Source organism: Rhipicephalus microplus, chromosome X, assembly GCF_043290135.1.
Source record: "Rhipicephalus microplus isolate Deutch F79 chromosome X, USDA_Rmic, whole genome shotgun sequence".
NCBI classification, from domain to species: domain Eukaryota; kingdom Metazoa; phylum Arthropoda; class Arachnida; order Ixodida; family Ixodidae; genus Rhipicephalus; species Rhipicephalus microplus.
In genome coordinates, this window is record NC_134710.1 from 175066854 (window position 1) to 175089975 (window position 23122).

The following is a 23122-nucleotide window of genomic DNA, read 5'->3' on the forward strand; positions in this document are numbered from 1 at the left end:
TGAGGCTCTTTAACGCTGACCTATGCCAAAAAAAGACATCTACATTCTATATAAATCACCATAACTACATGACCACCACGGCAGGTTTGAGTGCCATTTTTAACATTTCTGTTACCTGTACAACATCATACAGAAAAGCTGTTGGTAATGCGCAAGGGCGAACTTTTGTTCCGCTGCTTTATTTTCGCGTCGAATGGTCGCTTTCACGGCTAACGTTCACCATGTGTAACAACAAGGCCGGAAACTATAGTTTATACAACATTTCTTTCATTTCCACGCCCAAGTAAAGCGCTGAACAGTCTTAACCGCCGATGACATACAAAAAGTAACCATGCATGGGCGCATTTTTCAAAGCAGCAAAAAATCACGCCAGTGGCACTTCTAGCATTTTTTTTAAATTATACGAATTATGCTAGTTACAAAATGCTGAGTGAAACTGCCTTTCACCCATATCCGATCGGCATTGAGCCATACTTGACAAAAATGGAGTGACCACCTTGCCAATATGCGAAGAAGCGAACGTGTACCGTTTGTTTATAAGTAAGGCGTATATGGGCCCTCTGACCAATAAATATTTTGTAATGGGGCGCAAGTATACTAAATTCTGCAGATTACCATGCATGTAAAAGATTTACACTAAGGAGCAATTTCTATCTCATCTATATAAATCGTGCCAAACCGACGAACTGGTAAAGCGGACAGATTTGGCCCCATTCTTGTTTTTATGAACTTATGAGCAATTGTATTTTTCAAAATGCGTGAAGGCAATAACGCGTATTCATTGCACGTGTTGTTTCACTTATAATGCAATGCTTTGTCAAAGGTGCTCAGCTTTTTTACACTCAGAAGAACGTATGAAGTCGGAACGACCAAGTTTCGCCAGATCCACGAACTATCAATGCCATAATTGCCACCTCTGCTGCTCCTCGACACTAACACTGAAAATGTTTCTACTAGTTATTGTAAGACACTCCAATATCAAAATGAAGCAGCCTTCGCTGCGGCCCAAAAACACATTGACCGTACTTACTTCCCCTCGAGGTTCCAAAAATCGACGGAAGCGGAACTGATATTTCTATAAGCTATTCAGTTATCCTCCAATATTACCGACTTTAGCGGAGGTACATCCCCCACCACAACTACATCTCAGCGAAGATGAAAGAGTCGCCTTTCATCGCTTTCAGCCTCAACGCGTATATCCGCGGCATCATCGTGCACTGCATGCCCCCAATGCCTCTTCCCTATATGTATATTGCCCTATCTGTGACGTCTCGGGCGCCGTTTACATTTAATATTGGAGTGCCCATTTCAAGGGCGTGCTAGAATGCTCACTCCAAGGGCCAAGATGAGACGCATTCGGGGCCGCCAATCCGACAACAGTCACGATAAATGCCACCATAATAGAGGTAGGGCACCTGAGTCAGTGAAGGCAACCTCGGTAACGTGTGGGAGGCAGTGTGGCTGGCTTGAAATGACAGTGCAACCAGACGAGGTCAAGCGTCCGCAGTCACCCGTCGTTTCCTGGACCAGGGGTGCCACCCACATCGCATTGAGATGGATTAGTGTTGGCTAGCTTATGTCTGTTCCATTAATACATGCTTCGTTTGCTCTCTCTCCCTCTCTTCGCGTATCAGTGCCAAAATACTATTTTCCTTGGAGGTGATCTCAACATTATTATTCTTGAGAATTCTCCAAGACGCATGCAGTTGTTGATTCTGACTGAGTCTCATCTTCTTCGAAATGTCATCACTGTACCGACCCGTGTTTCCTCATCATCTGCAACTGCACTTGGCTTGATAATCACTAATGAATCTGCCGAATGTGCTTCTGCAGGGGTTATAAGCAGAGCATTGAGTGATCACCTCCCCGTGTTTCTGTTGAGCAACGTGTCTTTGGTTTCTAACAAAATTACTGATGACCCGTTATTTCGGACACAAAATATTAACGCCAACTCATTAGAAGAATTTCGTTGCATTATATTAAATTTTGATTGGACGTCACTGTATAGCCACGGGACTGCAGATGAGGCATTTAATTTTAAAAAAAAACACTTTATAATGTTTTATAGCAAGGCATTCCCATAAAAGGTTACGAAAAAAACCAAACAAGGCCCGTAAGTCTTGGGTGACGTCCCGCATCCTTAAAATGCTTTCCAATAAAAACAACTTATGTCAGAAGTTTTTACAGAGTCGCGAACACCCCGATTTCGTAAGTTTTAAAAAAAAATCGCAATTCTTTGAATAGCACAATAAAAAAATCTAAATAAGAGTATCACATTCGCTTATTTTCAGGCAATAATGATGAAAAGGTTCTCTGGAATAGGTTAAACATGATTCGAAAATCTGAACGAACGTGCTCACCTGTTTCTTTTGCAATTGATTGTATCAGCTACGCTGGGAGTGACTTAACTAAATATCAATACTAAATATCAATGACTACTTTACATCCCTGGTTCAAAGTGAAATGACCTTAGCACACTCATGATGCGTGAAAAACCATGCAAAGTACACCATGGCACTTATCGAGTGTGATAACGGTGAAGTATTAGCCGCTTTCAGACGTATGAGAATGAGCAAACGTGCAGACGCTTTTGGTCTAACAATGAGACCTGTGTTACATGTCCTTGTTGTCACTTGTCCCTTCCTAACTCATATATATAACTTGACCCTCAGTTCTGGTACATTTCTATCAGAAATAAAAAGGCGAATGTGATTATTCTTCATAAGGGAGGGGCTAAAGAAATCCTCGGTAATTATAAGCCCATATCTATTCTACCAATTTATCTAAAAGATTAGAGCGAGTTATTTATTTGCGTATTTCTAAAATTTTCGAAAAATACGGGCTAATAACCAGTATACACAATTTGGTTTCAGGGAAAGTTCATCTGCGGAAGTTGCGTTGCTCAAACAAAAAGAACTTATTCTTCATATTATAGAAATTAAACTAATGACTTTAGGAATATTTATGAATTTTTCAAAAGCGTTTGATAGAATTATGCAAAAACCCTTCTTTTAAAGCTTCCAGCTTACGGTGTCTGAGGTATTTCATTAGAATAATTAACAATTTATTTGCGTAATCGTACTCAGTATGTGGCTATCGATAACCACCACTTATTCTGTTATAAAGTAGAACATGGTGTTCATCGGAGTAGCCTGCTTGGTCCTTTGCAATTCATTATTTTTATTAATTATTTCATACAAATGCATACTAGTGTCCAATTAATATATACGCAGACGACACAAGCGTATTCTTATTGGGTTCAAATGCAGATGATTTGATAAATTGGGCCAATATTGTCCCAAATAGGTTACATACTTTGTCTCTTAAAAATTTTCTTCTTATTAACTCCAAGAAAACTAAAGCAACATTTTTCAGAACAAAAAATCAAGCTATTTCTGTCAGAAGCACACTTACCTTAGGAGGAATGCCACAGAAATTACTAACACCGTTGGAACGCTTGGAGTCTACTTTAATGAATTCATGTTTTGGGATAGTCACATAGAACATCTTCAGAGTAAGCTTGCACGTGTAGTTGATGTTTTGAGACAATTACAGCATCTATTGCTTGAAAAGGCAAAGCTTACGTTTTACCACTCCCTGTTTGAATCACAGTTAAAATACTGCGTATTGGTATGGGGAAGTTCAAGATTTGATTGATTGATGGGGGGGGGGGGTTAACGTCCTTAAACCACTATATGATTATGAAAGACGCCGTAGTGGAGGGCTCCGGAAATTTCGACCGCCTGGGGTTCTTTAAAGTGCACCCATATCTTAGTATACGGGCGTACAACATTTCCGCCTCCATCAGAAATGCAGCCGCCGCAGCCGGGCTTTGATCCCGCGACCTGCGGGTCAGCAGCAGAGTACATTAGCCACTAGACCACCGTGGTGGGGTGGGGGGAAGTTCAAGAAAACTTAATATTAGTAAACTAATCTCAATACAGAAAAATGCGCTTAGAGCGATTGCTGACGTACCTTAAAGAACGCTTTCTGAACCACTGTTTGCCACCTATCGTATCATCCACTTAATCAACATGTACCGTCATCGTCTTTTACAGCTCTACAAATCACAGATTGAACACGGCATATTGTTCTCATGTGAAGTCGCTAACATCCGCACCAACATTTCTTACTACCTTACAAGGCACCACGAGTATTGGTCTGTGCCTCACCCATGGACTAACTACGGCTTTAGCTATACATTGCCTTCTTTGCTTAACAAGTTTGGCTTTTCTCACACCTCGTTATGCGAACTTTCCTTTAAGTATCGTCCAAATTTATTTCGTTAGTTTGTGCGTTTCCCCACCACTTAAATTATATTTTGTGAACGCAACCTTATTTGAATATATCTGGAGATATGTTTTTTTAGTATTGCCCATTTTATTGCGCACATAGATTTCTGCTTTTGAGATATTGTTTATTATGCTACACGTTAGCCTGTGCTATTTCTGTTTTCATGCATACCACAGTTCTGGTGTATCCGGGGGGAAGAAAGCAACGTCAAGCCGTGACTGTGTGGCTTTTTTCCCTTCCTCCTCAGCCATATAATTTTCGTATGCACGTCTGAAATAAAGACTCAGAATCAGACTGATTCTCTCTGTCCGAAGGGCCTGCTCACATGAATACATTGCAAATGGTTGCCTTTAAACAGTTTCGCCGTAGTTTGTGAGGTATCACCAGAAAAACATCATCACGCGCTCTCTTAGGCGTCATCATTTTATGATTCACCCCCAAAGTACAAGCGCAGATTTCTCCGGCTTAATCGGGTCCCGTGCGCATCATCTGCTATCTTGGTTTAAGTTATCAGTTCATGCGTCGATACTGCAGTAAGAAAAAGAAGGACTGTGCGCGTAACACTGTTAATTTCAAAGTATCTTTGAATGTCCACTGCAATCACAGTTGTTAAGTGACCACTGCCCTAGAACTTATTCTTTCGAGAATCAGCGAAGGGACCACTACGCATCTGTAAGTCTGCACGCAAGCCTACACTGCTATTCACTTTATCGAGGCTTTTTTGGTGATAATGATTAGGTATGTATTAGCCCTTTATTTAATATGTGGGCCTTTAAAACACCCGTGTCTCATTGCTCAATTCACTTGTTTTGACGCCTGGCGCGATTCCACGCATCTTCCACGCAATATTAGAAGCGTTAAGGAGACTTCTTCCACTGCATGACCTGCATAGAGTGCGTGCGTGCGTGCGTGCGTGTGTGTGTGTGTGTGTGTGTGCGTGTGTGCGTGCGTGTGTGCGTGCGTGCGTGCGTGCGTGCGTGCGTGCGTGTGTGTGTGTGTGTGTGTGTGTGTGTGTGTTTGTGTGTGTGTGTGTGTGTGTGTGTGTGTGTGTGTGTGTGTGTGTGTGTGTGTGTGTGTGTGTGTGTGTGTGTGTGTGTGTGTGTGTGTGTGTGTGTGTGTGTGTGTGTGTGTGTGTGTGTGTGTGTGAAATAACGGGGCTCTCAGGTGGAACACTTGTTTGCCACGCAAGTGGCCTGGATTCAATTCTCACTCAGACCCTAACATACCTATTTTCTATTCTGATTACATCTTCTCGATTTTTCGGCCACTGACAAGATAGTGGTTTTTCGCTCACAAACAACGACGCGAACGCTAACACCAATTTTTCGTCTGTGTGAAAGGCGCTCTTCAAAGCTATCGCGTTAAAACAAATTATTCGCGATGCGAAATTCGATCCGTCGTATTTGTAACTTGTAGGCTTATGCCACAGGAGCGAAAGAGACACGCCTGAACGATAACCGATGCCAGCCCGGAACGTGAGCCGTGGCTTCACGTGCCACGGCCTCGCGCCTTCTTTATTTTCTTCTGTCGCCATCGCGCGCTCTCCGGTTTGCGCACCGCCCGAACGAGGGCGCTACAGGGCCCCCCGTGTAGACTGGAAGTCGGAATGTGACATGCCGTTTGTGGTATTCCAACGGAACATCAGTCGTAGATGAGAGGCTTTCTAGGGTGGTCTCCAGGTACGCCGGCTTGAGTCGGTCCAAGCTGACTGTCTCTTCACGGCCGTTCTGAAGTAGAGTGGCAGTTTTGGGGTGCGGTGAAGGACGCGGAATGGTCCGTCGTAGGCTGGTGTCAAAGGTGGTCTGACCGCGTCGTGGCGCACGAAAACATGTGTTGCAGTGGCCAGATCAGGGTGGGCGAATATGGTCTTGTGTTCGGAAGGTCTGGGTGGAGTGGGCCGGAGGTCTTGAACGCAGTCGAGGAGGCGTTGTAGGAATTGCTGTGGCTGGTCTGGTAGCTTCGTTGACGTGAAGAAGTCTCCCGGAAGCCGTAGGGAAGTGCCATACACCAGCTCTGCTGTTGAGCACTGCAGGTCTGCCCGGATGACAGCTCGTAAACCTAAGAGCACCAGTGGCAAAGCATCAACCCAGGTGGCTCTATTGAGGCGGTTAGTCAAGGCGTTTTTGTCGGTGAAGGCGTTCCACCATGCCGTTGGCGCAGTGATGATAAGCCGTGGTACGGCAATGTCTGGCTCCGAGGATGCGATTAAGGCAAGTAAACAGCGAGGACTCAAACTGACGTCCACGGTCTGTTGTCACGGTACCAGGACAGCCAAAACGGGATACCCACGTAGAAATGAAAACGCGGGCGACTGTCTCGGCTGTGATATCTTGAATTGGAACAGCCTCTGGCCAGCGTGTGAAGCAATCGACCATGGTCAATATATAACGGTACCCCTGAGACACTGGTAGAGGGCCCACAATGTCTAGATGAACATGGTCTAAACGACGGCCGGATGGAAGGAAAGGTTGGGGCGGCGTCTTAGTATGACGGGAGACCTTTGTCATCTGGCAGGGCAGGCACATGCGTGTCCAAGCGCGCACATCACCGTTGATTCCGGGCCAGACATAGCGCTGGGTGAGAAGACGTTGGAACAGAGCGCGTAGATGGTGCTCATGATCTTCAGGTGTGGGGCTGGCGATGAGGACATCGTCAAGGTACGCAAACACAGTAGGAAGACCCCGTGTGACCTCAGAAATGAACCGCTGGAAAGTTTGAGCCGAATTGCGGAGTCCAAAAGGCATCCGCACGTATTCAAACAAACCAAAGGGCGTCGTGATGGCGGTCTTAGGTATGTCGGCGGGCTCGACAGGAATCTGGTGGTACGCCTTAACAAGGTCCACTTTGCTGAAAATTGTGCAGCCGTCGAGGCGCGATGTAAAATCCTGGATGTGAGGTAGAGGATAGCTGTCGTGGACAGTCTTGGCGTTCAACGCTCGATAGTCCCCACAAGGACGCCAGTCACAAGGATCACGCTTTGGCGCCAAATGCAGCGGGGAAGCCCAAGCGCTTGACGACGGGCGGATAATGCCTAGCTGCAGCATGTAGTCAAACTCCCGTTTAGCAATAGCTAGGCGGTCTCCGAACAGGCGGCGTGGTCGAGCGGCTGCCGGTGGACCCCGGGTGACGATGTGGTGTGTCACCGTATGTTTAGGCGGCTGAGTGAGGTTGCACGGTTTAGTTAACTCCGGGAAACTCGCCAAGATTTTTTCGAACGGTGAGGAAGGTATCAGCATGCGGATGGCCATTGGAGCGATGTCGGACAGGACTCCCGAGATAGAGAGACGAGTCTTACCATCTATGAGGTGGCGCCGCCGTACGCTGACGTCCAAATCGAAGTATGAGAGGAAGTCCGAGCCGATGATCGGTTGAACCACGTCTGCGATGACGAAAACCCACCGGAAAATGCAGCGAAGGCCGAAGTCGAGGGTGAGAGATCGGAGCCCATACGTTGCTATAGACGAGGCGTTGGCAGCACGAAGCACTTGCCCCTGTGACTTTGAACGATCAGCCTTAGTCGGGGGCACAGCGCTAATTTCCGCGCCCGTATCTATAAGGAACCTGGCGCCCGATAGCTGGTCCGTGACCATGAAAAGGCGGCTGGGACGAGAAGGGAGACCACACGCCGCCGTCAGTGATCCCGGCAGGCGTTTCCCTGCCACGAACATGGGGGTGTACACTTCGTGGCTCGGTGTCGGAAACGCCGGTGGTACCAGCAGAGGGGTGGAGGGCTGGGACTCCGAGCATCTCGTGTGCGTGGAAGAGCTCTACGACCGGAGCGAGGCGAACGAGTCTCCTGCGGGGGGCTCCGGAGTGCGGCAATGGAGGCGGCGAGTTCGTCGATGCGGGCCTCAAGGCGCGAAATCGCTGTGTCTGCTGGTGTTAAGACAGCGTTGACAGATGGGGAGGTCGCTTCGTGTACCTGATCGGCGAGCTCCGCCAGGCGGTCGAGATTGACGTCGCCGGCCGCCGCGAGGACGAGGCGGATTGGCTGAGAAAGGCGTTGGAGGAAGAGCTCGCGAAGCAACGCTGAGTGGGCAGAGACGTCGTGTTTCCCAAGAAGCTGTCGCATTCGGCGCAGTAGTTGGGAGGGGCGCCTGTCGCCAAGGTCCCCCTCTGCAAGGAGCTGCTGTAGGCGGACGCGTTCCGAAGGCATGAATCGTTCCAGCACCTTGGTTTTAAGGTGCTGATATGGCGTAGTGTCCGAGGGGTTAGAGAGGACGTCGGAGAGCTCGCTGGCAACGTCAGGAGGAAGGACGGAGGCTACGTGGTAGTAGCATGTCGTTTCCGAGGCGATGCGGTACAGGGAGAATTGCGCCTCGACCTGATGAAACCAAACTTGCGGGTCCTGTGGCCAGAAAGATGGGAGACGCAGTTGCACGGCCGAGACGTCCTGCGGACGTGAGGCTTGTTCGGTTGAGGGTGCATTCGAGTCAGTCATTGTCTTCGTCCGGGTCACCACTTGTAGGCTTATGCCACAGGAGCGAAAGAGAGACACGCCTGAACGATAACCGATGCCAGCCCGGAACGTGAGCCGTGGCTTCACGTGCCACGGCCTCGCGCCTTCTTTATTTTCTTCTGTCGCCATCGCGCGCTCTCCGGTTTGCGCGCCGCCCGAACGAGGGCGCTACATATTCATTATTTGAAGGCAAGCGGCTAGCCGAGCACAGCGTAGCCTTGTATAGTAAATCATAACAGGGGCGTGAAAAAGGGTAGGAAACAGAGGGAAGGATTAAAGAGACCACAGGAACCAAGAGGGATGGATGGATGGATGGATGGATGGATGGATGGATGGATGGATGGATGGATGGATGGATGGATGGATGGATGGATGGATGGATGGATGGATGGATGGATGGATTGACGGACGGACGGACGGACGGACGGGCGGACGGACGGGCGGACGGACGGACGGATGGATGGATGGATGGATGGATGGATGGATGGATGGATGGATGGATGGATGGATGGATGGATGGATGGATGGATGGATGGATGGATGGATGGATGGATGGACGGATGGATGGACGGGTGGATGGACGGACGGACGGACGGGCGGACGGGCGGACGGACGGACAGACGGACGGACGGATGGATTGATGGATGGACGGACGCACGGATGGATGGATGGATAGATGGATGGATGGATGGATGGATGGATGGATGGATGGATGGATGGATGGATGGATGGATGGATGGATGGATGGATGGATGGGACGGACCGATGTATGGATGGATGGATGGATGGATGGATGGATGGATGGATGGATGGATGAAAAACTTTATTGGGGTCCTTAAAGGTTCCACCCCCGTTTTATAGGACCTGTCGTAGTAATAGTCATTACTTCGAGATTACAGGAAACAAGAAAAATGGAAAAACAGAACGAGACGCAGAAGATTGAGAAAAAGATATGTAATAAAAAAAGTCAGAGAAACATCAGAAAGCAAGAGGAAGAGATAGAAAGAAATGGAAGCTAGTGAAAACAAAAGATAAAAGTACTGTGAAAGAGTAAATAGGGAAAGGTAAAGTTAGACAGGTCAGCTCGAGGAGGGGGGAACGACACCAGCTCTGCTGGCACTTTAGTCTTCACAACAGAAGTGTGGAGTTTTTATTATCGATGCGATGTAAGGGGACGTTGGCGCACAAGTTAGGTGCCGGCTACTCCTTAGCTCTTGAAGAAATGGAGCTTACCACAGTGATGGTTTAGGATTGCATGCATAACATCTTTCTCAGAGTAACGCAAGAGTCAACAGAGCCGACAAAAAAATTTCTCACTTTGACGTCGGAACATAAATCATACTTTTCACATATAATATACCATTTAAGTGACACCATGACAATTCAACAAAAAATGTCTAAAAATGCAAATAATAACGTCAAGAGTTATCACTTATGTGGGTTGTTTCACACATAAAATTTTCTTTACAATATCTACAGAAAGCTTGAAAAAGCAGTTTTTTTTTTATTTTAGAAATTTTACCAATAGATTTCAGGGCCTATCAAGTACGATGTGCAAAGCAAAGCTTACTAAAATACGGGAAATGTTTGAAATCTTCTTGCGGAAACGACTTGACAGCTGCGGAAACTGCCTGTCTGCCAGTTGGCTGTTTAAGCCAGCACGTGTGCGACATTTACTTCAGCCCTTTTCATTCTCGCCTCGATTTTGAGTTACATCGCTTGGTCGTGCATAGCACTTCACTTTCAGGGGCGACTGCGGAAGGATGAGGGCATTGCGCTGCCACTATCACAGAACACGTTGTCTTTGCGGATGTTTGGTCTTCACTATGCCCGTTCTCATTGATATGCAGATTACTTTTACAGTTTTGATTTCTCAACAATACCACCCTCGGCCAGGCGAGCATCAGCAGTCATCGAGTTTAGAATTATATTATTCATTTATTTTTATTTTATTTTTTATTTACATTTCACCTACATCGCCGTGAGGCATTACGTAGGGGAGGTACACATAATAATTTGACTACATAGTTTTCAATCGAAACAATAGATTCAACAAATAAAACAGCACTCAAAATATTTTAAGAGACAAAAAAAGCACTCGAATATTGGGGAGTGAAAACTACGTCACAGTCATTTGGGTTTGCTTATTCAGAACTGCACGCATGAATGTCCAAGCAGGAGCGACAAGAAATTTCATAAACGTAGCACGAAAATGCGCTCAAAAACAGGTGTGTAACGTAAACAACAAAATTTCAAAATGAAAATTGCGTAACAACATGCTCTAAAATACCACTCGTGAAACAAGTAAAGGAAAAACTGTTGAGTGGATTTTAAAGTTTTGGTGGAGTAAAAGCTTCAATATGGAAACGCATTATATTCTACATTGTTCGGGGAAAGGCATATAACGTAATGTTAGTTCCGACAAAGTAAGGGGTAAGGACCGAGATATGAGTACGGCGGCTTTGTCTGGTTATAATCGTATTGCACAATGAGGTATGGGTATCCGGCATATGTTGCGATTGAAGAGTAAGAGAGAAAATTTGAAGCGTAAGATTTTTGTTTTAAACTGTCAGGTCTTGATGCCGTTCGACTGTCATTGTAGTTAGCATTTCGATTATAAAATCAAGTTGACAGCTCTTATTTGAATTTTGTGCCAATGCATTAACGTTACTATAGTAATAAACGCTGCAAAGAGACAATTGCATATACCAGATTGTTCGCGCCAATCCCGTCTACGCCAACTTCTTTACATGTAACGGGGGCTCTTCTGAAAAATCTGATGACGTAGGAATAGTTCAAGAGAGATGAGCTTGATCGAGAGCGTACGTTGTTTAAACGCGTATTGCAGTTTAGAGAATAAGCTCTTGTAACGGCAGTACACTTATATTGTGTTACTTCAATTATAGGTTCATGGCCGATAGAGTTGGAGAAAGTCGGACGTTTCTATTGCTCCCTTACAACAGTTGGCTTCTCTGCCCTCAGTGCAATACGGCTCCCCATGATTGAGCGTCCAGGCACCACTCACTGGGAAAAAAAAAGAAAAGCGGGATCATCTGCGTGTTTTTCGCTATATATTGGCAGCCCAAGTTTAGACAAGTGCGCTCGGGGATACACATTGCGCACACTGTGATTGCTTTCTTTTAGCAGCGATGTCCTTACGAGCCTTTAAGTTTACTTCTACAGAAAAAGAAAGCTGAGGAATATTAAAACGTAGAAGAAAAGTTCTGCAATCTGAAGATAGGCTTAGCTGAGCATGTGGTACTCTCTCTTTCTTCTGTTTCTTTCTTCCTGTTTTTTCTTTCTTTATACTGCAACGTCTTTGTTTCTGTTTTATACTCCATTTCCTAACTAATGTTGACTCCTACCCACAGTGGCACCCCTGCACCATTATAAAAGTAAATCAACCTTCCCACGTGTTTGTTTCATTCGATAATTGATACAAAGGTTCGGGAACATCGTACGTCTCCACGATTTATTGCAAGAGTTTGTTATCTAGTGAGTGGACAACAAAACAGCGCATTGCCACTTGTTCGCATTGTTGCGTCAAGGCAGTGCGTGACATAGCTTCGGAATACCTTCGTTGCCTCACTTTCGGAATGGATCGGCTCAGGTCGTTCCCCCGGCGTCGCCGCCAGAAGAACGTAACAATAACAAATGAAAATGATGCATTGCAGCACGTTTCGTCATTTATTTCAATTCGTCGTTGTTCGTATTTCTCCTTGGGTGGCGTGGTAGACGGCAGCGTTTTTTTTTTTTTTTTTCATGGACTGGGCAGTGGCACCTTGCTCACGGAGCGGCTGAGAGCCTCGCGGAAGGATGAGTTCACGATGCCCAGAAGGATGTTGCTCGCCGACTGCCTGACGGCCTTGAGGAACTTCTTCTCGCGCTTGTCGTTCAGTTCGAGCTTCTTGTTCACGTTCACGCGGAACTCGATGCCGCTCACGGTGAGCGTCTTCAGCGTCGCTTGCTGACCTGGTGGAGTTGGGAAGAAGGTGTAAGAAAACGTCATTGGCAGTGCCTGCACCAAGCTTCTACCGTTTTCTTGTTGCGCGAAGTGACATGAAATTATTTAAGTTTACTTCATTTATTAGGTTCAGAGTCTGAGGGAATATCTGCGTCACATATTGAAATGCAAGAGCCCACAAAAAAGAATAGACGAGCAGACACCATTTCGAAGCGCTTGATGCAAAGATTCTGCGTGGCCACTGCTAAACCAAATTCGCAATTCGATAATTCGATATAAACATTTAGTGTGTGTGTGTGTGTGTGTGTGTGTGTGTGTGTGTGTGTGTGTGTGTGTGTGTGTGTGTGTGTGTGTGTGTGTGTGTGTGTGTGTGTGTGTGTGTGTGTGTGTGTGTGTGTGTGTGTGTGTGTGTGTGTGTGTGTGTGTGTGTGTGTGTCAAGGAAAGTATAGAGGAAGTTATTAGTTATTATACTGAATTGTAATGTAAATCTGAAGAAAGAAAAGTGGGTGAAAAGATAACTTCCCGTGGCCAGCAACCGAACCTGCGACCTTCGAATAACGCAGTGGTAGAGCTAGAACGCGTTATTCGAAGGTCGCAGGTTCGGTTCCTGTCCACGGCAAGTTTTTTCACCCACTTTACTTTCCTCCCATTTACATTACAATTTGATCTAAAAGATTTCCCTGGACTTTCCTTGGCATTAATGTGTGTTACAGCTCATTAATATTGCGTCAAACATAGAAAAACGAGCGTATACACTTCTTTCCCTCATTTATTAACAAGGCTCTCGTACTGGTAGACTTGGTGACTTTACTAAAGGTGGTATACGAGGGACCATTGGTCAGCTGCCAGCCTGTAATAAGTTCACGTGCTGCGTGACGCCAAACAGGCTCATAAAGAGTCTGGGAGTGTGACCGATTTTGTGTTTAGGTTAGGGGAGACACCTCTTGCGAGTGTCCCCCCTTGAAATTTCTTTTTCAAAAAACACCTGAACAGCTTTAGTTGCGTATAGCGGCTTCAACATTTTAATGTCCTTTTTTTTGGTAGCGTGCACCGCTGTTGGACACCCTTCAGCTGAGTTAGACTATACATTAGAATCACAACTTTTGCTGGATTGGTTTCAGAAAATACTAAATATAACAATGCAGTTACGTGAGCCGGGAGCTCATATTCAGTTTTCAATTCAATGTGAGGGCACGATTTTAATTTTTCTGTGAGTGAAAATAAACCTACCATATTTTTAAAAACAAAATGGGCGCTATGGCAAGATGTATGTTCCCCCTTGTGATTTTTTCGGACTTGCGCAACTGCGTATGTGAGCCTGTCTATCATCACATTTGCATTGTGTCAGGTTGTATGTCATTTCAATAATATAAAAAGAAGGGCCTTTGAAACTTTAAGCAAGTTGGCATCGAGCCTGGCCTTAGTACCGCAAACGATTGCCTCTCAAAATATAGGCATCGCATTACGAAACAATCTCGTCACGGCGTTTATGCTGCAAATCAAGCTTGGAAAAAAAACGTTAAGCTGCCGCTCGAGCAAAGGCACACAATATTAAGGCCCACAATAGAGCGGGCTGCAAATATCAAAAATTTCAGCGCTGTTGATCGACTTGTGTAATTGCTGCACCCATTCAAATCGTTTTTGTTTATTTTGTCACGATTTATATTTTTTGTTTTTATTTTCGTATGCTAACAGTCATAGCTTTTGCGTTAATACAGATTTTTTATTAAAACTAGGCACACTTGCTTATCACTCTAATGTACGTGCAATGAGTCTATGCAATAGATTCATTATGGTTGTCTGTTATAAGAGGGCTCCTCCTATGTTAGTGCATAATTTCTTGGTTATTTTGGCCCTGAGACTTCTTTCTTCGACAATGGGTGGTTTTCAAGTCTATCTAGCATGTTTTAAAGTTCTTGGCGCACAGAACACACTCACAGAAATGATGGGCGATTGTTTCCTCGACAATCATCGGCTCGCAAGGCATTGATAGTGTTGTTGCGCTTCTTACGAGCAGCTGGTCTCTAAGGCAGACGACTATGAGCAGTGTCGTCTATCATGTTCTTATTTTTTTTTCTTCTTCTTTTCCTCCTATTTCTAACACCTTTCTTTGTCATCTTTTTTACTCCCCTTACCCCAGAACAGGGTAGCCAGCCGGTCTGAGAACTGGCTAACCTCCCGGTACTTCGTTTCCTCCTCTCCTCCACCTTTGGTTATCTATATACTGTGTTTTTAATCATCATTTTATTGAATTTGTTTTCGTTCATTGCCCTAGCCAGGGCTTCTTTTATACCCTACAAGATTAGGCTTTCAAATTTGTGAAACTTGAGCTATGCGGGCTCACGTAGGGCTCTCTTTTATTGGTTTCTTTATTTAATAGAAATTAACAAAAATAGCACTTGCTTATATTGCTCATGGGCGCCTAAAAATGCGATTTGTATTGTAGACAAATAATCACCAGTGTTTATCGCGTTTTAATACTTTCCCCCACACTTGACCCCATACCTTGAAGAAAAACGAAAAGAAAGCCTTATGGCGAAAAGCTACAAAACGATACCCAATCTGCCACCAGTGGCGATGAAAAATGTCCACGCGTCTTCAAGGTTAATAGCGTGAAATGACACTGTAAAAAGAGAACACTAGAAGACAGGAGCTTTTGTCCTTTTGCGCTGTTGACTGTGAACGTATTCCAACCAGCCTAATTTTCTATTCTTGTTGAGTTCTTGTTCCTTTTTTTTTCTTTTACTCTAAACGTCCAACGGCAGGCGCACACTCACCGAAGGGTGCCGTGGCCTCAACGAAGGCATTGGTCTTCTCGACGACCAGGTCGAGGCTGACGTTCTTTTTGCCACCGAGAAGGCTGTAGCCGCTTACGCTTCCGTCGAAGGTGAGTCGCAGCGAGTCGAGGGACACGTAGCAGCCAGTGGTGACGCTCGAGCCCTGCCAGCCCGGTACGCCGCAGTCGCCGCGACGGCGCACCACGCTCGACAGGCCGTACAGCATGCCCGAAGGGAACTGCGCCTTCAGGTCCCGGTTGGTCGGGCCAGTCGAGTCGACCTTGAAGTTGAAACCCGGCAAGTGAGTCGGGTCCAGGTTGAGCGAACGCACGTTGGCCGGTAGGTGGTCGCGAAGCACCGTGTCGATGTAGTTGTTGGCATCCTGCTTGGAGCCAGCGAGTGCGCCTGCGTCAAGGGGTAATGACTTGGCTTGTGACAATACTCGAATGCTTCGAATATTTGTTTGAATTCACTTGAATTCGAAGTTATTTGTTAAAAATTTAAATTTTAAAGTATTCAGAACGAACGAATAGGTGTAGATTAAACCGCATGTATCCCTGTACAAAGATGGTTTCACTGCAGTATGTAAATGTAAAACCGTGAAAGCACCTTCTCAAATGTACACTACCGCTTGTAATATTTTTTTAAAGGTGGTTTCACAGCAAAAAAAAAACTATCAAGCTGTGAAAACACATTGATCCAGAGCACTTGGCAATGTCGCGTAGCCCCACTTCAATGGTAAATGAACATATTACAGCCGCGTCGATTCATCTTATTTTTGAAGTTAAAAAGCTCGTTATACTGGCTTCTATGCTGTAAGCATAGTAAGTTATAAGACACCATGTATTTTACAGGTTTTCACTTTCATTCTACCGAGTAGTCAAATTATGCTATCATTTAAAATTAATAAGTTCTCAGTTTTAAATAAAAAATATTAGCATTTGTGCAGTCCTTTTAAATATTTAAAATATATTGTGTGGATTAGTTTGATATTGACAAATATGCCCATTTTCCTTTATACTATGTGACATACACTCCTCTTCAAATTCGAATTCAAAACTTATTGGCCAATATCACTAAAATTCACTATTCGCACAAGCCTAGTAATGACACATCAACTATAGTCTTTGTCCGCGTATGAACCGTTTCTCAAAGTGCCAATTCAACAACGCCCAAAGGCTCTTCGAAATAGCACGCCGGCAAGTATTGCCCTAACTCACGTTATTAATGAGAATCATAAAGACAAAAAGCATGCTGGACTGTTGCTGATGAAATCTTAATCCCACCTAATACATGACCAAGCCGTTACAATCCCACACATTTGTGAACGTAACAATCAGCAACAAAATGCGTCAACTTCAAACTTGATATTTGAGAAATACTCGCTTCAGCTATATTGGATTTCTGTGTTTTTGCACAAATGCATGAACGCTCAAGTAGCATGAATTTTTGCCATTAAATGAAAGTAACCGTAACGCAAATATCTCCGAAATGGCGAAATTTCTAAAAGTGAGAATGATAACTCGCTGTAAAAAAATATGCTTGTGAAGAGGATCCTCTGGTAAAAAGTTGCAATCATGCATCTACTGCGTCGACAATGGAAAGTTTTGACAACCTCGTTAAAATATATAGTATACTTCTCAGATTTACTGGGAACTTTTGTTCGTTCTACTAAAAACAGTGCATCGACGTAGTCAACACGCGATCAGCTGACGGAGGTGGGTGGCTGATAAAAGAGGTATAAAAGCGAGAAGAAGGCGTCACAGCAGCAATCCTGGCTCGTGCTTCATGCTCCCTGCATAAGCTCATCTTAAACTTCGAATGGAATTGGCATCATACGCCTTTTCAAGTCATGGGCATTGTACACGCAGTGTTACAATACTTTAGTATGGTATTCCTGAAAATTGTCTCTTTGTTTGCGAGAAAGGCGGAGGAATGCATATGCCAGGCGCTATAGCTTTCTTTCGAGAGTCACCCATGATGTGTGATGGACAAGTAGTGTGCCTTTGCTCGACCTATGGCGTTATTAATTTCAGCAAAACAGGGCTGGTCTTTTGTTGCAATGGAAGGCGTTTCTAAGCCCCGTTTGTTATCTACTGCTCACGGTCAGCTGATTCTGGTTGTAACTTAGGCGGACCGTTAATTTCCACACTGAGAAATTACAAAAAAGAGCTAAAAAGGTACTGGCATCGGATAAGCCACCGCTACATTTTAGAGACTCACCGCTGTGTTACGTCTCTTTGGTTCAGTGTATTGCCTTCATGCCATTTTTTTCAGCTGATATTGCATTTGTGTAACGCTGTATTTCTTACACATATACGTACGAAGCCGCTGGTAATTTGGTTTTCTTATACGTGTGCGGATGTTTACGCTACTGTATATCATAAGTGCTGCGTTAACTTTTCCTATAAAGTTATCTGTCTCCAACTTCTATACTTTCGCTCCTATTCGGAATATGTTTCCCTGCAGCAGCCCACGAGGTACGTGTTATACTAGGCTCATAGCACTAATGAAAATAAAAATCTTGCTGTATAACGCAAATGTTTTGTTTTGTGAACTAATCAAAAGGTAAAGAATATATGTCCCACTCGCTTGGACTTACCGACGACAAGCAGACTCAAGGTGATTACAGAAGTGATGGCCATTTTGTGCAGCAACCTAAGGGAAAATAGGGTTACTTAGCAAGGCATCACATGAGTTCACAAAATATATTTAATTTTTCTTTGTTTGTCAACGCTTGATAATGATAACAATAACATGTGGAGTTTTACATCCCAAAACCATGATATGATTACGATAGACTCCGTAGTGGAGGAATCTGAAAATTTCGGCCATCTGGTGTTCTTTAATGTGTACTGACATCACACAGTGCATAGGCCTCTACCATTTCTTCTTTATCGAGTGAACGCTGAAATTGACAACTATAAATGCACTGTGGAGGTTTTTAAAAGGCAGATTTTCAACATTAGCCGCTTTACAAACCACTGTTTCGCGTTTTCAACGAGAGATAACTCTCTGGCCGACAGTTTCCGCCATTTCTAATTGCACGGTACACAACTGCACACATGACCCATTCCTCTCTAAAGATGTCCAGCCACACCGAAATGTGATCAAGAAGTGCTGTGAAATATCGGCCGCAGGAACTTACCCGCAGCCTGACATCGTAGCACACGACGTCATTGTCGGTCCAAAAATTTGAGATGTTGATTTAAACAGAAACTTCATAAACGCAGCTTTGTTAAAATTGGGAAGAGAGAGACTAATAAAAGTATTAATACCTGGGGTTCTAGATACCAAAACCACGACATAATTATGAGACTAGTGAAGGGTTCCAAAAATTTCGACCATCTGGTGTACTTTAACGTGCACTGATATCACACAGTACATGTGGGAAGAAAGAGATCTATCGGCAAGATTTAAGACATGCACATGAGCTCTGTCTGTGTTCCTTTCCAGATAACGTTATCTTGAAAACCGTTTCCTCAGCATATTGCATAAGCAAATGCACATAGGGCACGTGTACTCACAAAACCTATCATACAAATATAGTTCCTAATTGGTCCGTACTCAAGCACCAGCCATTCATGTAGTTTAGTGGGTATAGAGAACAGGGTGAGAGGCACTGAGTCTTTTTCTGCTAACACGTACCCTCACCCTTACGATACAAAATTAAATTGTTTAGAGGCCGAATGAAGGTTGTCTTTTCTTTGCATCCCTTTGAGGCAAGTCAACGCGATGTATGCTAAGAGTAGCTATCATCTCATAGCAGTCCCACTCTCATAGGTCTTGTATAGTAGGACGAACCATGGATCATAAGTAGTGCACAGCCCTCGAGTACGACTTCTCTGATAACAGGAATCACACCTTACTGTCACATACAGTAATTTATTTGTACAGCCTTAGGCTAAGAGTCTTAGCCACAAGGGTTGAACAGAAACTCTTAATGCTGAATGGAAAATGTTACTGCGCAAGAGAAAGCGGCACAGTATAAAGACGAAATCCGAATTGCGTGTCAAGGCCCCAGCTGCATCGACGAGAGGCGCTTCCGATCCGCTTGGGATGGGAAACGCTTCTCACCGATCCCTAGTGGGACAAGGTTTCGTACTTCCCATATCGACGAGTGGTAAGTCTTGTACACACTTATCTTTTTTGAAGTGCGCAACGCCCATAATTATTGCGAGTAAAACATCGATATATGTACTTTTAGTTACTGCTGCTTAGAACGCTTGTCACAAACGTTCAGTACTCACTATTCACCACTTTTCATTTTGAAGCACTATTTAAACCATGTGCGAGAGCAGAATAATTATGACATGCCCTTCTAACGTGGTGGACAGCACGCACTTCCAAAGCTGAGCCCCGCCGCGGTGGTCAAGTGGCTGAGGTGCTCGGCTGCTGACCCACAGGTCGCGGGTTCAAATCCCGGCTGCGGCGGCTGCATTTCCGATAGAGGCGGAAATGTTGTAGGCCCATGTGCTCAGATTTGGATGCACGTTGAAGAACCCCAGGTGGTCAAAGTTTCCGGAGCCCTCCACTATGGCGTCTGTCATAATCATATGGTAGTTTTGGGACGTTAAACCCCACATATCAATCGATCAATCAATCTTCCAAAGCTGAATTAAAGACAGAGCACTTGTTCTTTTTTCTTCACCAATGGACATGCGAATGAATCAGTGGGTTATGTTACTTAATGCTGTAGTGCTGTAGTACCTATATTAGAAATACACAGGCACGTGAAAAAAGAGAGCAGGCTTACCTTTCACGGCGTCTTCCCCGAGCTCCGTGCCGAGTTCTCTTGCTGGGTGTTTTTATACGGCTAGTTATCAGACAAAAGAGAACAGCTGTCTCGATACCTTGTGTGATTTGCACAGCACGCTAGACTGATAAGTGCGAAGCGACGCCTTGCACTTACCGATGAAATATCTCTTTGTTCTTCATTGGCCTGCCTCAAGCAACACCTCCCTTTTTTCTCTCACCAGCCTAGTCGGAGGAAACAAAGCGATTGTCTGTGAAAAAACTGGCTCACGTTTAGATAAGTAGAGTACGTGTTATCAGTAATGGAGGTGTGTAGGAAAAACACAAGGTAAAAGTGTGCATATAGCACTGTGAAAGACACTTCAAGCAGACGACAACGCAGTCCAATCATTTCACTGGTGCTATGCTCTTCTGCCTTTATCATTTATCCTGAATATCGCAACCGCTTACTTTTTTTTCTCTCGTAATGCAAGAGCAATAGCGTGCTCGAATATTCGTCACAGGTTATTAACATACGATTGTTTAGAATAAAATAGCAATGAGATATCTGTATACAAGCTGTTTCACGTAACAAGAAGCAAGATTTTTTTAAGTAATCAGACGCAAGTAAATGAAGCCAATTGCACATCATTTGCCGTCACATGACGTTCGTTAGGGTATTTTTTTTTTTTTGTTAGGGGCGAAGTGCCTTAAGGGCAAGGTTTGTCCGATGTCCTTTGTCACGGCTACTTATATGAGGCACCACTAGGCGTATGTACCGTAAATATATGTGAGAACAAAAGAAGTTTAACAATAAATTATAATAATGGCAAATTAATTTAAAACGCCTACAAGCACTAACATTTCATACTAGTCGGTGACTTCAAAGTACACGTTGTGGAATATAGCTTCACCGACTCGTCATGATTCACTACATGGAGATGCGTGGATTATATACTTAATAAGTTAACTATTATCAACTGTGCAATATACCTGTTTAAGACCAAGTGCGTTTAGTTACGCATTTTTCACGGCTGCACGCAGCGACTAAGTGCCATCGTTTGTGGTGTGTGACAGGTCTACGGCTCAAGCGCACGATATTAGGTTAAGCCTTCCTTAGCACAAATGGGGAAAGAGGGCGGGACTATAGCGTCAGCGTTTCTGTAGCACTCGCGCATTCCCCAGCTCAGAAGTTGACGGCATGAACAGCACCGCACTGCCTGTACACAGAGAACAAACAACACTTCAGCAATAATTGATACATAATCATGCTTAAAATCAAAGCACCCAAAAATAAAACGAAAATAGTACACAAAGAACAGCACCTTAGGGCGACCAGCTACGTCTTTAAAAAAATCTGATGTGATTTTTGTCGCATGCGTACATTTCGAAAAAAAATTGCATATGTCGCCAAGAGAATGCAAAGACTTCCTTATGTAGATTAATTGCCGAAGAACTTTTCTACTTTATTATGACACATCGAACGCATAAAGGCCAGTGGTTTTCCAAAAAAAAGGAGAGGGGGCGTACATACGGAGCTCTATATTGCAAATAGATGCCTATTACCGGAGGGTCCTGTCGACACAATATATCTCTTATGCGATCGACATTAGTAAAACAAAGCAAAAGTACATGGAAAGATCACGCACCGCTTTTTAAATGGGAAGCATTTTTAAGCGAACTTCGGCAACTTTGAGGGTGTCTATCTAGCCGCTTACGTTCGGGTGCTCTCGTGGTCACCCCCTTAACTTGGCGTAAACCAAAATTAGCATGGGAAGGTAAGATGGTTCGACGAATATGACGTGCTGGTCAAGACGCGAATAATGTCACAATGCCGTGACAAATACATTACCAACAACCCAAGAGAGCCAGCCTTACTGAATTCAGACGGAGATTCTGCAATGCAGCGCCATATTCTTGGAACCTACGGTCACGTGGTGATACATGCGAATCGATAGCACTCAAGAGAGCACTGTAAGGTGTCTCCGTCTCTTCTTTAATCCACGAGTAGCCTTTCACTGTAAGCAGAGTTAAGGACTCTAGTTAACAGATACAATAATAATTACTGGGTTTTTACGCGCTGAATGAGGCACGCCGTAGTGGAAGACTCCGGATTAACTTTGACCACCTGGAGTTTCTTAGCTTCCACCTATATAAAGGTACGCTGGCGCTCTTTGGATGTAGTTCCCATCGAAATGCTGCAATCGTCGCCGGGAATCAGAACCGCTCTTTCGAGCTAAGCAGCGAAGCACAATACTCGTGCTAAGCTACAATGGCGGGACCAAGTCAGCGGAATTGTGACCCTGTTAAAATCAATAGCATTCATATAAATCATCTGCTCGCAGCAAAGCGCTATGCTATGGTGTAGTGCATATATAGCACCGTTGAGTCAATTAAAAGCACCCCGCCACAGTGGCCTAGTGGCTAAGGTACTCGGCTGCTGACCCGCAGGTCGCGGGATCGAATGCCGGCTGCGGCGGATGCATTTTCGATAGAGGCGAAAATGCTGTAGGTCCATGTGCTCAGATTTGGGTGCATCTTAAAGAACCCTAGGTGGTCGAAATTTCCTGAGCCCTCCACTACGGCGTCTCTCATGATCATATGGTGGTTTTGGGACTTTAAACTCCACATATCAATCAAGTCATTTAAATGTAGATTGCGTCAGCCGAACGCCCTATTAGCCCCGAAAAGGTAAGGTGGCGCTACCTGGCGAGAGGTCTGGGTGACGTCATGGCACGGACTCTTCAATGCCCACCGCTGCACGCCTAAATGACATGCGCTTGCTTCGTGAGCTATTCCGCTGTTTGCGTTCGCTTTTTGCTTGTTTCAAGCTACAGATGAATGATGAAAACACAATCTATAATTTTCCGTATAAAGCAATAAACTGTTTACTT

At 44.7% G+C, this 23122-nt stretch overlaps 1 protein-coding gene across 1 annotated transcript; it reads right to left on the reverse strand.

Moving 5' to 3' along the window:
- Window positions 1-12197: 12197 nt before the first annotated feature.
- Window positions 12198-20447, reverse strand: LOC119177199 (salivary anticoagulant protein P23). Its single transcript, XM_037428606.2, has 5 exons — window positions 20407-20447; window positions 20251-20310; window positions 18097-18152; window positions 15495-15899; window positions 12198-12724 (listed from the first exon to the last, which is right to left on the reverse strand). The coding sequence occupies exons 1-5, from the start codon at window positions 20430-20432 to the stop codon at window positions 12513-12515; spliced, it is 759 nt and encodes a 252-aa protein (XP_037284503.2). The 5' UTR covers window positions 20433-20447; the 3' UTR covers window positions 12198-12512.
- Between the last annotated feature and the right edge of the window lie 2675 nt (window positions 20448-23122).